At 57.5% G+C, this 16122-nt stretch overlaps 1 protein-coding gene across 1 annotated transcript in view; it reads right to left on the bottom strand.

Moving 5' to 3' along the window:
* The window catches only part of ddx31 (DEAD (Asp-Glu-Ala-Asp) box polypeptide 31), a gene marked incomplete at its 5' end in the record, with an annotated part of 35595 nt that overhangs the window by 16431 nt on the left and 3042 nt on the right, over nucleotides 1-16122 (bottom strand). Inside the window, 9 exons of the mRNA XM_030087008.1 lie at nucleotides 664-714; nucleotides 4779-4838; nucleotides 4921-5058; nucleotides 5136-5362; nucleotides 6962-7068; nucleotides 10896-11015; nucleotides 11092-11156; nucleotides 15180-15221; nucleotides 15304-15413. Of these exons, the coding sequence (XP_029942868.1) occupies nucleotides 664-714; nucleotides 4779-4838; nucleotides 4921-5058; nucleotides 5136-5362; nucleotides 6962-7068; nucleotides 10896-11015; nucleotides 11092-11156; nucleotides 15180-15221; nucleotides 15304-15413 (920 nt within the window). The remainder of the gene's footprint in view (nucleotides 1-663; nucleotides 715-4778; nucleotides 4839-4920; nucleotides 5059-5135; nucleotides 5363-6961; nucleotides 7069-10895; nucleotides 11016-11091; nucleotides 11157-15179; nucleotides 15222-15303; nucleotides 15414-16122) is intronic.

Below are 16122 nucleotides of genomic sequence, written 5' to 3'. Positions count from 1 at the left end.
GTGTACTGCACACAGGAAGTAGCTGTGAGGAGTGTACTGCACACAGGAAGTAGCTGAGAGGAGTGTACTGCACACAGGAAGTAGCTGAGAGGAGTGTACTGCACACAGGAAGTAGCTGTGAGGAGTGTACTGCACACAGGAAGTAGCTGTGAGGAGTGTACTGCACACAGGAAGTAGCTGAGAGGAGTGTACTGCACACAGGAAGTAGCTGAGAGGAGTGTACTGCACACAGGAAGTAGCTGTGAGGAGTGTACTGCACACAGGAAGTAGCTGTGAGGAGTGTACTGCACACAGGAAGTAGCTGAGAGGAGTGTACTGCACACAGGAAGTAGCTGAGAGGAGTGTACTGCACACAGGAAGTAGCTGAGAGGAGTGTACTGCACACAGGAAGTAGCTGTGAGGAGTGTACTGCACACAGGAAGTAGCTGAGAGGAGTGTACTGCACACAGGAAGTAGCTGTGAGGAGTGTACTGCACACAGGAAGTAGCTGTGAGGAGTGTACTGCACACAGGAAGTAGCTGAGAGGAGTGTACTGCACACAGGAAGTAGCTGAGAGGAGTGTACTGCACACAGGAAGTAGCTGAGAGGAGTGTACTGCACACAGGAAGTAGCTGAGAGTGAATCCCTGCCTCCGGTTGGTTGGTGGAACCAGTGGAACCTTACCTGAATGATCCAGGTGACCTGAGGAAGATGGAGACCCCGGGCTGCGACGTCCTGGAACACAGAGACTGCTTACTGCTGATGTTCTCCATGTTCTCCACCTTTAATATTTAGAGTGTATCGTTCTCCGTGTTCTCCCAGTGTTATCGTTGTTGGGAAAATGAGTCGTGGATTTATTGTATAAATCTGTGAACCTGTGTCCACTTCCATGGAAATAAAATGATCTCTCTCTCTCTCTCTCTCTCTCTCTCTCTCTCTCTCTCTCTCTCTCTCTCTCTCTCTCTCTCTCTCTCTCTCTCTCTCTCTCTCTCTCTCTCTCTCTCTCTCTCTCTCTCTCTCTCTCTCTCTCTCGCTCTGAGGTGGACTAGAGCCGGTCTTGAGGGATCCAGACAGGACATCGATCAGCTGATCCACTGAGACAGCCTGGATCCAGTGGGTTCAGTTCTAACTGGGCTTCAATCAAAACAGCTGCTCCACTGATTGATGGAGGAACCCGGACCCAGTGGGGGGAAGGTTTACTGAACCCCGGGTTCTACCATGTGGAACCGGCTCCCAGCTCTGCTGCTTCTCTCCTTTCAGTGGAACTTCCTGGTATTGCCACATGAGACTGATGATGGTTCCTCCTGTGGCCTCTGGACCCTGAGTTTACAGATGAGCTGGATGTAGACACGAGCCTGGAGCTCCCATCCTGCCTGCGCCTCATTTAATCTGCATTTGCAGGCCGTCTGGCGCCCCAGAGGACAATTTGTCCCTGAGTCCGGGACCCAATCAGAGGACGGGGAGGGACAGCTGGACGGGGACGCGCACTAGGCCACTGCACACAACGCAGCTCTGCAGCTACGGCGGCGGCGAGAACCGACACGACGGCTCTGGGTTCCAGCCCCAGACTGACGGACGTGCGCAGCGCCCAATCAACAGCTGCGGAACATTTTAAACTCCTCCCCTACGAGAACGTGAGCAGGTGGTTCCCCGCCTCAATTCCTGCGGCGTTAGCCAGCCTATGTAGATACCAGAAACCGTCTGTCCTGTCTCCTCTGTCTGTCCCCTCACCCCAACGGGACAGCAGCAAGACCACCTCTGAGCCTGGTTCTGCAGGGTTCTCCTCCTCTGAGCCTGGTTCTGCAGGGTTCTCCTCCTCTGAGCCTGGTTCTGCAGGGTTCTCCTCTGAGCCTGGTTCTGCAGGGTTCTTCTCCTCTGAGCCTGGTTCTGCAGGGTTCTCCTCCTCTGAGCCTGGTTCTGCAGGGTTCTCCTCCTCTGAGCCTGGTTCTGCAGGGTTCTCCTCCTCTGAGCCTGGTTCTGCAGGGTTCTCCTCCTCTGAGCCTGGTTCTGCAGGGTTCTCCTCTGAGCCTGGTTCTGCAGGGTTCTCCTCTGAGCCTGGTTCTGCAGGGTTCTCCTCTGAGCCTGGTTCTGCAGGGTTCTCCTCTGAGCCTGGTTCTGCAGGGTTCTCCTCTGAGCCTGGTTCTGCAGGGTTCTTCTCCTCTGAGCCTGGTTCTGCAGGGTTCTCCTCCTCTGAGCCTGGTTCTGCAGGGTTCTCCTCCTCTGAGCCTGGTTCTGCAGGGTTCTTCCTGTTAAAGGGAGTTCTTCCTTTCCACAGTCCTCATGCTGCTCACCAGGATCTGTTGGTTCTCTGTAAAAGTGTCTGAAACCACCGTGTTGTAACTGGAACGTCATAAATAAAGCTGAATTGAATTGAATTGTTCTGCGTGTTCTCCCAGTGTTGTTGTGCGTGTTCTCCCAGTGTTGTTGTGCGTGTTCTCCCAGTGTTGTTGTGCGTGTTCTCCCAGTGTTCTGCGTGTTCTCCCAGTGTTGTTGTGCGTGTTCTCCCAGTGTTGTTGTGCGTGTTCTCCCAGTGTTGTTGTGCGTGTTCTCCCAGTGTTGTTGTGCGTGTTCTCCCAGTGTTGTTGTGCGTGTTCTCCCAGGGTTGTTGTGCGTGTTCTCCCAGTGTTGTTGTGCGTGTTCTCCCAGTGTTGTTGTGCATGTTCTCCCAGTGTTGTTGTGCGTGTTCTCCCAGTGTTCTGCGTGTTCTCCCAGTGTTGTTGTGCATGTTCTCCCAGTGTTGTTGTGCGTGTTCTCCCAGTGTTGTTGTGCGTGTTCTCCCAGTGTTGTTGTGCATGTTCTCCCAGTGTTGTTCTGCGTGTTCTCCCAGTGTTCTGCGTGTTCTCCCAGTGTTGTTGTGCGTGTTCTCCCAGTGTTGTTGTGCGTGTTCTCCCAGTGTTGTTGTGCGTGTTCTCCCAGTGTTGTTGTGCGTGTTCTCCCAGTGTTGTTGTGCGTGTTCTCCCAGTGTTGTTGTGCGTGTTCTCCCAGTGTTGTTGTGCGTGTTCTCCCAGGGTTGTTGTGCGTGTTCTCCCAGTGTTCTGCGTGTTCTCCCAGGGTTGTTGTGCGTGTTCTCCCAGTGTTCTGCGTGTTCTCCCAGTGTTGTTGTGCGTGTTCTCCCAGTGTTGTTGTGTGTGTTCTCCCAGGGTTGTTGTGCGTGTTCTCCCAGTGTTGTTGTGCGTGTTCTCCCAGTGTTCTGCGTGTTCTCCCAGTGTTGTTGTGCGTGTTCTCCCAGTGTTCTGCGTGTTCTCCCAGTGTTGTGTGTGTTCTCCCAGTGTTGTGTGTGTTCTCCCAGGGTTGTTGTGCGTGTTCTCCCAGTGTTGTTGTGCGTGTTCTCCCAGTGTTGTTGTGCGTGTTCTCCCAGTGTTGTTCTGCGTGTTCTCCCAGTGTTGTTGTGCGTGTTCTCCCAGTGTTGTGTGTGTTCTCCCAGGGTTCTGCGTGTTCTCCCAGTGTTGTGTGTGTTCTCCCAGTGTTGTGTGTGTTCTCCCAGGGTTGTTGTGCGTGTTCTCCCAGTGTTGTTCTGCGTGTTCTCCCAGTGTTGTTGTGCGTGTTCTCCCAGTGTTGTGTGTGTTCTCCCAGGGTTCTGCGTGTTCTCCCAGTGTTGTGTGTGTTCTCCCAGTGTTGTTGTGCGTGTTCTCCCAGTGTTGTTGTGTGTGTTCTCCCAGTGTTGTTGTGTGTGTTCTCCCAGGGTTGTTGTGCGTGTTCTCCCAGGGTTCTGCGTGTTCTCCCAGGGTTCTGCGTGTTCTCCCAGTGTTGTGCGTGTTCTCCCAGTGTTGTTGTGCGTGTTCTCCCAGTGTTGTTGTGCGTGTTCTCCCAGTGTTCTGCGTGTTCTCCCAGTGTTGTTGTGCGTGTTCTCCCAGTGTTGTTGTGCGTGTTCTCCCAGTGTTGTTGTGCGTGTTCTCCCAGTGTTGTTGTGCGTGTTCTCCCAGTGTTGTTCTGCGTGTTCTCCCAGTGTTGTTCTGCGTGTTCTCCCAGTGTTCTGCGTGTTCTCCCAGTGTTGTTGTGCGTGTTCTCCCAGTGTTGTTGTGCGTGTTCTCCCAGTGTTCTGCGTGTTCTCCCAGTGTTGTTGTGTGTGTTCTCCCAGTGTTGTTGTGTGTGTTCTCCCAGGGTTGTTGTGCGTGTTCTCCCAGTGTTGTTGTGCGTGTTCTCCCAGTGTTGTTGTGCGTGTTCTCCCAGTGTTGTTGTGTGTGTTCTCCCAGGGTTGATGTGCGTGTTCTCCCAGTGTTCTGCGTGTTCTCCCAGTGTTGTTGTGTGTGTTCTCCCAGTGTTGTTGTGTGTGTTCTCCCAGTGTTGTTCTGCATGTTCTCCCAGGGTTGTTGTGCGTGTTCTCCCAGTGTTCTGCGTGTTCTCCCAGTGTTGTTGTGTGTGTTCTCCCAGTGTTGTTCTGCGTGTTCTCCCAGTGTTGTTGTGCGTGTTCTCCCAGTGTTGTTGTGCGTGTTCTCCCAGTGTTGTTCTGCGTGTTCTCCCAGTGTTGTGTGTGTTCTCCCAGGGTTCTGCGTGTTCTCCCAGGGTTCTGCGTGTTCTCCCAGTGTTCTGCGTGTTCTCCCAGGGTTGTGTGTGTTCTCCCAGTGTTGTGTGTGTTCTCCCAGGGTTCTGCGTGTTCTCCCAGTGTTGTGTGTGTTCTCCCAGGGTTCTGCGTGTTCTCCCAGGGTTCTGCGTGTTCTCCCAGTGTTGTGTGTGTTCTCCCAGTGTTGTGCGTGTTCTCCCAGGGTTGTGTGTGTTCTCCCAGTGTTGTGCGTGTTCTCCCAGGGTTCTGCGTGTTCTCCCAGGGTTCTGCGTGTTCTCCCAGGGTTCCTCCTACTGACCGTACACAGCAGAACTCCACTCTGAGATTCCAGGAACTGCTGGAAGACGTCGGAGCGCTCCTGGAGGAGAGATGGAACGGATCAGAACCCATCAGAACGGCGCGGCGGCGGCGGGGTGGAGAACCCGGCAGAACGCCATCACCTCCTGCTTCATGTTGCCGTGGAGACGCAGGAAGCGGAGCCCGCGATTGGCCGACAGGACGGCGGTGAAGAGTCCGTGGAGGAACTCCACCGCCTCGCAGCTGGACACGAACACCAGGAGCTTGTTGTCGTGGGAACGCTGAAAAAAACCTCTGCGTTAGAAGAACCGAGCGGAACGTCGGAGGAACAAAGCGACAGTGGACGGAACGCTCCTACCCGGAACCGGTCCAGGATGAAGGCAGCCAGACACACCAGGCGCAGCTTGCTGGGAACCAGCAGAACCCACTGCTGCAGGGCCGCCGGCACGGCGAAGCCCTCCGGACCGGACCGGGCGGGGACGGGGACGGGGACGGGGGCGGGGGCGGGGGCGGGGGCGGACCCGGGGACGGACACCTGGACGCTGACCGGGTCCTTCAAACAGATGTCGGCCAGCCGGGTCACACCTGGGGGACATGAGCAGAGAGGACAGGGACAGAACGCCACGGAACGTCAGGTTCTTTCCCTTAAAGCTCGGGTCACTTCCTGTCACACTGAGCGAAACGCTCCTCCCCCTGGGAGAAGTCACTACATCATGTGGACGGAAAAAAGTGCGGAAAAAATCTGACTAGCGGCCAAAGGACAGTAAAAACTCCGACCAATCGTATCGCGCGGACCGCTCTTCAGGAACCAATCAAATCCCTTCGCCGTTCTACCAGCCCCCTGCGTCGTTTCAGTGGCGTGCGCTGGCCCTGCTTCAGAGCCACGGCGCTCTCGGCGCTCGCGGCTCCCGTGGAAAACAGAAGGAAGGGAGCGGCGCGCTGCGCTGCTGGGAGCGCGGTGCGCAGCAGTCAGAAAGGGTCACAACCCTGGAGACCATCACAAACCCCGTCCAGTGCGTTCGCTCCCAACGGAGCTCCTCCAATGGGGTGGGAGCTGGGCGGAGCCTTGGGAGACGCTACATTCGTGCTGCATGCTAGTTTTCCAAGATCGTCGACCCGAGCTTTAAAGAAAGTCAGGACACAAACAGAATGAACCAGGCAGAGCAAGGACAGGAGAACCCGTCCCCTAAGACAGGAGAACCCGTCCCCTAAGAGAGGAGAACCCGTCCCCTAAGAGAGGAGAACCCGTCCCCTAAGACAGGAGAACCCGTCCCCTAAGAGAGGAGAACCCGTCCCCTAAGAGAGGAGAACCCGTCCCCTAAGAGAGGAGAACCCGTCCCCTAAGAGAGGAGAACCCGTCCCCTAAGAGAGGAGAACCCGTCCCCTAAGAGGCTGGGACGAACACATGTCTGTTGGGACAACGCTGGTTTCAACGTCCTGCTAGAACAGAAACAATGCAGCAGAGACAGGACGAGACAGGACGAGACAGGACAGGACAGGACGAGACAGGACAGGACAGGACGAGACAGGACAGGACAGGACGAGACAGGACAGGACAGGACGAGACAGTCAGTTTAGAGACTGCAGGCAGGAAGCCCGTCCTGCTGAGTCAGCTGAAGACAACAAGAAGACGGCAAGAGGACAGACAGAGAGTGTCCCCCGGAGACAACAAGAGGATGGCAAAAGGACAGCGAGTGTCCCCTGGGAAACAGCAAGAAGACAGCGAACAAAGACAGGGACAGGACGAGGACAGGACAGTGCGAGGACGGGGAGAGGATGGTGTGAGGACAGGGAGAGGACAGGGAGAGGACGGTGTGAGGAGGGGGAGAGGACGGTGTGAGGACAGGGAGAGGACGGTGTGAGGACAGGGAGAGGACGGTGTGAGGACGGGGAGAGGACAGGGAGAGGACAGGGAGAGGACAGGGAGAGGACAGGGAGAGGACGGTGTGAGGACAGGGAGAGGACAGGGAGAGGACAGGGAGAGGACGGTGTGAGGACAGGGAGAGGACGGTGTGAGGACAGGGAGAGGACGGTGTGAGGACGGGGAGAGGACAGGGAGAGGACAGGGAGAGGACAGGGAGAGGACGGTGTGAGGACAGGGAGAGGACAGGGAGAGGACGGTGTGAGGACGGTGGGAAAGAAGACAGCAGAGGACAGCAGCCGTCCCCCCAGGAGGACCGTTACCGTGAGTCAGAGTCGCCGACAGCAGAACGTTCTGCCGAGGAGAACCGGCCCGGTTCAGACTGTTCAGGATCTCAGTCAGGTCCTTCTCAAAGCCCAGGTCCAGGGTCCTGCTCAGAACCACATCAGAACCACATCAGAACCACATCAGAACCACATCAGGGGGGTCTGCACTAAACCAGGATCAGTCCCTCCAGGGTCCCGGGGCGGAGCATCAGGATCAGGGGCGTCACGCCGTTCTTCAGAAGACCACCAGATCCGTCCCAGAACCAGACTGGACATGGAACAAGGACGAGCGTCTTCCGTCAGCAGGGTGGACTCTACCGCGGCTCCAGGGGGGCGCTCTGACATGGGGGGCTCTTACATGGGGGGCGCTCTGACATGGGGGGCTCTTACATGGGGGGCGCTCTGACATGGGGGGCTCTCTGACATGGGGGGCTCTCTTACATGGGGGGCTCTCTTACATGGGGGGCTCTCTGACATGGGGGGCTCTCTTACATGGGGGGCTCTCTTACATGGGGGGCGCTCTGACATGGGGGGGCGCTCTTACATGGGGGGCGCTCTGACATGGGGGGCTCTCTTACATGGGGGGCGCTCTGACATGGGGGGCTCTCTTACATGGGGGGCTCTCTGACATGGGGGGCTCTCTTACATGGGGGGCTCTCTTACATGGGGGGCTCTCTTACATGGGGGGCGCTCTTACATGGGGGGCTCTCTTACATGGGGGGCGCTCTGACATGGGGGGCTCTCTTACATGGGGGGCTCTCTGACATGGGGGGCTCTCTTACATGGGGGGCTCTCTTACATGGGGGGCTCTCTGACATGGGGGGCTCTCTTACATGGGGGGCTCTCTTACATGGGGGGCTCTCTTACATGGGGGGCTCTCTGACATGGGGGGCTCTCTTACATGGGGGGCGCTCTTACATGGGGGGCGCTCTGACATGGGGGGCGCTCTTACATGGGGGGCGCTCTGACATGGGGGGCTCTCTTACATGGGGGGCTCTCTTACATGGGGGGCGCTCTGACATGGGGGGCTCTCTTACATGGGGGGCTCTCTGACATGGGGGGCTCTCTTACATGGGGGGCTCTCTTACATGGGGGGCGCTCTGACATGGGGGGCTCTCTTACATGGGGGGCTCTCTGACATGGGGGGCTCTCTTACATGGGGGGCTCTCTTACATGGGGGGCTCTCTGACATGGGGGGCTCTCTTACATGGGGGGCTCTCTTACATGGGGGGCGCTCTGACATGGGGGGCTCTCTTACATGGGGGGCTCTCTGACATGGGGGGCTCTCTTACATGGGGGGCGCTCTTACATGGGGGGCGCTCTGACATGGGGGGCTCTCTTACATGGGGGGCGCTCTGACATGGGGGGCTCTCTTACATGGGGGGCTCTCTTACATGGGGGGCGCTCTGACATGGGGGGCTCTCTTACATGGGGGGCTCTCTGACATGGGGGGCTCTCTTACATGGGGGGCTCTCTTACATGGGGGGCGCTCTTATATGGGGGGGCTCTCTGACATGGGGGGCTCTCTTACATGGGGGGCGCTCTTACATGGGGGGCTCTCTTACATGGGGGGCGCTCTTATATGGGGGGGCTCTCTGACATGGGGGGCTCTCTTACATGGGGGGCTCTCTTACATGGGGGGCTCTCTTACATGGGGGGCGCTCTGACATGGGGGGGCTCTCTGACATGGGGGGCTCTCTTACATGGGGGGCTCTCTTACATGGGGGGCTCTCTTACATGGGGGGCGCTCTGACATGGGGGGCTCTCTTACATGGGGGGCGCTCTTACATGGGGGGCGCTCTTATATGGGGGGCTCTCTGACATGGGGGGCTCTCTTACATGGGGGGCTCTCTTACATGGGGGTCGCTCTTATATGGGGGGCTCTCTTATATGGGGGGCTCTCTTATATGGGGGGCTCTCTGACATGGGGGGCTCTCTTACATGGGGGTCGCTCTTATATGGGGGGCTCTCTGACATGGGGGGGGCCCAGAGCGAGGACTTTACACAGAACACACCCGTCATTCCAGCCTGGAGGTCTGCTCTAAGGGACGCTTCAGGCACAGCGCCCCCACGCTTCAATGGTGAGGACAGGTACTGCATGCAGGCTGACGCTCAGATCAGACACTGACAGCGGCCTCATTCTGCTGGGATCCACGGTCGTGATCAGACAGCAACAGTAATACAATACAGGAAATACACATGGAAACAGCGTTTTGACAATATTTAGGATATTTATTTAAGAACATTTCACCTCTGGGTCGTGTTCTCTATGGAATCAGCTGTTCTGCTGCTGTGTTCATGAAGAACAAACCAGAACAGAACCTGCAGCAGGTGAAACCAGACAGAACAATGTTCTGCAGTCTGCTCAGTTACTGAAGAGTCGCCCAAAGAGCAGTTACCAAATGAAGTGATGAATCTGTTTCTTCTGAGAATGAATTTCTGTCTGATTTCAGCCGTTAAAGGAGTGGAGTCAGAGTGATGTGGGACCGTTCTCTCCTGAAGCTGGAGTCCTGAAACTGGAGGGTTTTCCTGTTTTCAGGAGACAGTTCAGACAACATGATGCTGTCTGTTATACTGTGTCCATTTCAGTGGTGAGAGACTTTTATCTCTCCTTTGTTTCTCATTTTACTCATTGTGTAGCTTCAGGGTTGATTTATTTTGTTTCTTATTCTTTATTTTCTACATCAGTGTGGTTTAGTACCAACTTCATCAAGGTTTTTTTTTCCACTGTCTTTACAATAACTGTGAACCTTTTATTGTAGGACTTGTATTAATGAAGAAAGGATTCTGAAACGTCTGTGTTGAAACTCATGTTGGTCTTCATATAATCTGAGCAACAAAATAATCCTAAAGTCAACCAGACCCTGCAGAAGCAGCGACTACAGCAGGAAGGTTTGGCTGCAGGAGGATTAAATGATGTAATGTGTGTAAAAATCCAGGGAATGCTGTAAGCCACGCCCACTTCTCTCAGACAGCAGTTTAATCTGGTCCTGGTCGTTATCCTGCTGTGGAGCAGCGAGCTGCAGAGGACAGATCACCATGGTGACTGGTCCGGGATCAACTGGGCCAGCTTTAGTGCAACCGACTTGAGGCTAACTTCATCCAGGATCACCACAGGATCACCACAGGATCACCACAGGATCGCCACAGGATCGCTACAGGATCACCACAGGATCACCACAAGATCACCACAGGATCACCACAGGATCACCACAGGATCGCCACAGGATCGCTACAGGATCACCACAAGATCACCACAGGATCGCCACAGGATCACCACAGGATCACCACAAGATCACCACAGGATCACCACAGGATCACCACAGGATCACCACAGGATCGCCACAGGATCACCACAGGATCACCACAGGATCACCACAGGATCACCACAGTTTGCCGACTTAATCCCTTATCCTGGTTTTGTGCAATACCCCCCAGGACACACACCAGGACACACACACAGCGGGACACACACACAGCGGGGGACACACACAGCGGGACACACACACAGCGGGACACACACACAGCGGGACACACACAGCGGGACACACACACAGCGGGGGACACACACAGCGGGACACACACAGCGGGACACACACACAGCGGGGGACACACACAGCGGGACACACACACAGCGGGACACACACACAGCGGGACACACTCAGCGGGACACACTCAGCGGGACACACTCAGCGGGACACACTCAGCGGGACACACACAGCGGGACACACTCAGCAGGACACACTCAGCGGGACACACTCAGCGGGACACACTCAGCGGGACACACTCAGCGGGACACACTCAGCGGGACACACACAGCGGGACACACACAGCGGGACACACACAGCGGGACACACTCAGCGGGACACACTCAGCGGGACACACTCAGCGGGACACACTCAGCGGGACACACTCAGCGGGACACACTGACCGGTCGGCCTCGTCCAGCACCAGCCAGCGGACGGCGCTGAAGCCGAGGCTCAGGGTGTGTTGGACGTGGTCCACCAGGCGTCCCGGAGTGGACACCAGAACGTTGATTCCTTTCCGGAGCCTGGAGGAGGATCCGGAGAGCAGACGTTCTCAGAGGGAGCGGCGGGTTCTCCAGACGGAACCGAGAGAGAACGTACCGGGCCTTCTCCGACTTCCTCTTCTCTCCTCCCATCAGAACCCCCGGAACGATCCAGGAGAACGGCTGCAGACAGAACGTTCACAACATGCAGAACACTCAGAACGTTCAGAACATTCAGGAGAACGTTCACAACATGCAGGACGTTCAGAACGTTCAGGAGAACGTTCTGAACGTTCAGGAGAACGTTCATAACGTTCAGGAGAACGTTCAGAACGTTCAGGAGAACGTTCAGAACGTTCAGGAGAACGTTCTGAACGTTCAGGAGAACGTTCAGAACGTTCAGGAGAACGTTCTGAACGTTCACAACATGCAGAACGTTCAGAACGTTCAGAACATTCAGGAGAACGTTCACAACATGCAGAACGTTCAGAACGTTCAGAACATTCAGGAGAACGTTCACAACATGCAGAACGTTCAGAACGTTCAGAACGTTCAGGAGAACGTTCAGAACGTTCACAACATTCAGAACACTCAGCAGAACGTTCTGCTGAACGTTCAGCAGAACGTTCAGCAGAACGCTCAGCAGAACGCTCAGGAGACTACAGAGAACCCTGGAGGTCCGTCCAGGCTTCACGTCTCCGTCGGTCCGCGTGACGTAAAAACCGTCTTGACTTCCTGTCCGCTGGGATCTGGACGTCCCGCAGCAGCCGGGTCCCCAGACGGCCGGCGTGGTGCAGGCGGCGGCGGCGTGGCTCCAGAGCGCCGCGGCAGCACGGCAGGAAGGCGGAGCTCCAGCCTGACGTCTCCACAGAGACACCCAGAGAGGGAAAAGGGGGGTCCCCCGGACCCAGTGGGGGACCGGCTCTGTCCCGGGGGGTCCCCCGGACCCAGTGGGGGACCGGCTCTGTCCCGGGGGGTCCCCCGGACCCAGTGGGGGACCGGCTCTGTCCCGAGGTGTCCCCTGGACCCAGTGGGGGACCGGCTCTGTCCCGGGGGGTCCCCTGGACCCAGTGGGGGACCGGCTCTGTCCCGAGGTGTCCCCTGGACCCAGTGGGGGACCGGCTCTGTCCCGGGGGGTCCCCTGGACCCAGTGGGGGACCGGCTCTGTCCCGAGGTGTCCCCTGGACCCAGTGGGGGACCGGCTCTGTCCCGGGGGGTCCCCTGGACCCAGTGGGGGACCGGCTCTGTCCCGAGGTGTCCCCTGGACCCAGTGGGGGACCGGCTCTGTCCCGGGGGGTCCCCTGGACCCAGTGGGGGACCGGCTCTGTCCCGGGGGGTCCCCTGGACCCAGTGGGGGACCGGCTCTGTCCCGGGGGGTCCCCTGGACCCAGTGGGGGACCGGCTCTGTCCCGAGGTGTCCCCTGGACCCAGTGGGGGACCGGCTCTGTCCCGGGGGGTCTCCTGGACCCAGTGGGGGACCGGCTCCGTCCGGGGGGTCCCCTGGACCCAGTGGGGGACCGGCTCTGTCCCGGGGGGTCCCCTGGACCCAGTGGGGGACCGGCTCTGTCCCGGGGGGTCTCCTGGACCCAGTGGGGGACCGGCTCTGTCCCGGGGGGTCCCCTGGACCCAGTGGGGGTGGTGGGAGAAAGGAGGGTGTTAGTGAAGCTAACGTCCCTACTGGACAGGGTCTCCCACCCCATGCAGGACCCCGAGGGCCCTGGAGAGCTCTGTGAGGGACAGGCTGCGTCCCCCAGGTGTGTGAGGGACAGGCTGCGTCCCCCAGGTGTGTGAGGGACAGGCTGCGTCCCCCAGGTGTGTGAGGGACAGGCTGCGTCCCCCAGGTGTGTGAGGGACAGGCTGCGTCCCCCAGGTGTGTGAGGGACAGGCTGCGTCCCCCAGGTGTGTGAGGGACAGGCTGCGTCCCCCAGGTGTGTGAGGGACAGGCTGCGTCCCCCAGGTGTGTGAGGGACAGGCTGCGTCCCCCAGGTGTGTGAGGGACAGGCTGCGTCCCCAGGTGTGTGAGGGACAGGCTGCGTCCCCCCGGTGTGTGAGGGACAGGCTGCGTCCCCCAGGTGTGTGAGGGACAGGCTGCGTCCCCCAGGTGTGTGAGGGACAGGCTGCGTCCCCCAGGTGTGTGAGGGACAGGCTGCGTCCCCCAGGTGTGTGAGGGACAGGCTGCGTCCCCCAGGTGTGTGAGGGACAGGCTGCGTCCCCCAGGTGTGTGAGGGACAGGCTGCGTCCCCCAGGTGTGTGAGGGACAGGCTGCGTCCCCCAGGTGTGTGAGGGGAGCGTCACCTGCTGCTGTCAGACTTTACAAACAGCGCTGCTACAACTAGACACACACACACACACACACACACACACACGTCAGGATAATCTGCACCTTAATTTTCATCATGTGCAGTCTTCACCCTCTCACCCTCGCTTCACCCTCTCACCCTCGCTTCACCCTCTCACCCTCGCTTCACCCTCTCACCCTCACTTCACCCTCTCACCCTCGCTTCACCCTCTCACCCTCACTTCACCCTCTCACCCTCGCTTCACCCTCTCACCCTCACTTCACCCTCTCACCCTCGCTTCACCCTCTCACCCTCACTTCACCCTCTCACCCTCACTTCACCCTCTCACCCTCACTTCACCCTCTCACCCTCGCTTCACCCTCTCACCCTCACTTCACCCTCTCACCCTCGCTTCACCCTCTCACCCTCACTTCACCCTCTCACCCTCACTTCACCCTCTCACCCTCACTTCACCCTCTCACCCTCGCTTCACCCTCTCACCGCTCCCCGTCTGTCTCAATGTGTATTTAAATCAAGTCTAACTGTTCTACTGTCAGTCCGTATCGTCCGGAGCGTTGAGCTGTCTGTCCTGCTGTCCTCACGTCTGTCCTGCTGTCCTCACGTCTGTCCTGCTGTCCTCACGTCTGTCTGCAGCGTTGATCCGTCTGTCCTGCTGTCCTCACGTCTGTCCTGCTGTCCTCACGTCTGTCTGCAGCGTTGATCTGTCTGTCCTGCTGTCCTCACGTCTGTCCTGCTGTCCTCACGTCTGTCCTGCTGTCCTCACGTCTGTCTGCAGCGTTGATCCGTCTGTCCTGCTGTCCTCACGTCTGTCCTGCTGTCCTCACGTCTGTCCTGCTGTCCTCACGTCTGTCCTGCTGTCCTCACGTCTGTCTGCAGCGTTGAGCTGTCTGTCCTGCTATCCTCACGTCTGTCCTGCTGTCCTCACGTCTGTCCTGCTGTCCTCACGTCTGTCCTGCTGTCCTCACGTCTGTCTGCAGCGTTGATCTGTCTGTCCTGCTGTCCTCACGTCTGTCTGCAGCGTTGATCCGTCTGTCCTGCTGTCCTCACGTCTGTCCTGCTGTCCTCACGTCTGTCCTGCTGTCCTCACGTCTGTCCTGCTGTCCTCACGTCTGTCCTGCTGTCCTCATGTCTGTCCTGCTGTCCTCACGTCTGTCCTGCAGCGTTGAGCTGTCTGTCCTGCTATCCTCACGTCTGTCCTGCTGTCCTCACGTCTGTCTGCAGCGTTGATCCGTCTATCCTGCTGTCCTCACGTCTGTCCTGCTGTCCTCACGTCTGTCCTGCTGTCCTCACGTCTGTCCTGCTGTCCTCACGTCTGTCCGTCTTCACTTGTATTTCAGTTCTTTCTGATTTCATGGTGTTTCTTTGCGTTCTCAGTACATCTCTCTTTCTCATTTCGTTATCCGTCTATATTTTTATTTGGATTCTTCTTCTGCGCTCGGCTTTGTTATTTCTGTTTTTCTATTTTTCTGTCTTCGTTCTTTTGCTGCTGCAACTTCGGCCTGCGGGACAAATCAAGGACTTCATTCCAGTGAAGCGGAGAGGCGTGGCCAGGGAGCGACTGTCTGCAGACGGACTGGTCTCAGGACAGGAAGCGGCTTCGGACGAGGGACGGACGGCGTCTGAGCTCCACGTTCTCTAAACAATCCGGAACCGAGCAGCAGAAGCAGCCTGCAGAGCCCAGAAGCTTCTGGAGGAACGTCTGAGTCCAGAACGGAGAACCGAGGAACCGAAGCTCCAGAGCGGACCGGGACAGAGGAGCAGGTCCAGGAGGACATCTGACAGAACGTCCAGACAGCCAATCAGCAGAACACCAGCAGAACGTCAGGGGACCGTTACAGAGAACGTTCAGGAGAACGCCAGGGAGAACATCCAGAGAAGTTCTGGACAGAACCGGAGCGGGTTCTACCTTCAGGAGCTTCTGGAAGGTCTGGAAGGTCTGCAGGGCCAGCTGGAGGAACAGGGACCAGTCAGAACCCGAACAGGAGCGACGGAACATCAGAACGCGGCGAGCAGAACCGAGCAGAACCCACCTCCCGGGTCGGAACCACGATAACAGCCAGCGGACCGTCGGACCTGCTGGTCTTCGGCTGGAGACTCTGGAGGTTCTGGACCAGCGGAACCGCGAAGCTCAGGGTCTTCCCTGCAGAGAACCACCGTGGTCAGTACAGAACCTGCAGAACCTGCTGAGTCTGCAGAACCTGCTGGATCTGCAGAACCTACAGAACCTGCAGAACCTGGTACAGAACCTGCAGAACCTGCTGAGTCTGCAGAACCTGCTGGATCTGCAGAACCTACAGAACCTGCAGAACCTGGTACAGAACCTGCAGAACCTGCTGAGTCTGCAGAACCTGCTGGATCTGCAGAACCTACAGAACCTGCAGAACCTGGTACAGAACCTGCAGAACCTGCTGAGTCTGCAGAACCTGGTACAGAACCTGCAGAACCTGCTGAGTCTGCAGAACCTGCTGGGTCTGCAGAACCTACAGAACCTGCAGAACCTGGTACAGAACCTGCAGAACCTGGTACAGAACCTGCAGAACCTGCTGAGTCTGCAGAACCTGCTGAGTCTGCAGAACCTGCTGGGTCTGCAGAACCTGCTGAGTCTGCAGAACCTGGTACAGAACCTGCAGAACCTGCTGAGTCTGCAGAACCTGCTGAGTCTGCAGAACCTGCTGAGTCTGCAGAACCTGCTGGGTCTGCAGAACCTGCTGAGTCTGCAGAACCTGGTACAGAACCTGCAGAACCTGGTACAGAACCTGCAGAACCTGCTGAGTCTGCAGAACCTGGTACAGAACCTGCAGAACCTGCTGAGTCTGCAGAACCTGCTGGGTCTGCAGAACCTACAGAAC

The sequence above is a fragment of the Salarias fasciatus genome, unplaced genomic scaffold, assembly GCF_902148845.1.
Source record: "Salarias fasciatus unplaced genomic scaffold, fSalaFa1.1, whole genome shotgun sequence".
Classification (NCBI taxonomy): Eukaryota; Metazoa; Chordata; class Actinopteri; order Blenniiformes; family Blenniidae; genus Salarias; species Salarias fasciatus.
Note: the sequence above shows the minus strand (reverse complement) of the source record. Positions and strands in the feature narration are given on the sequence as shown.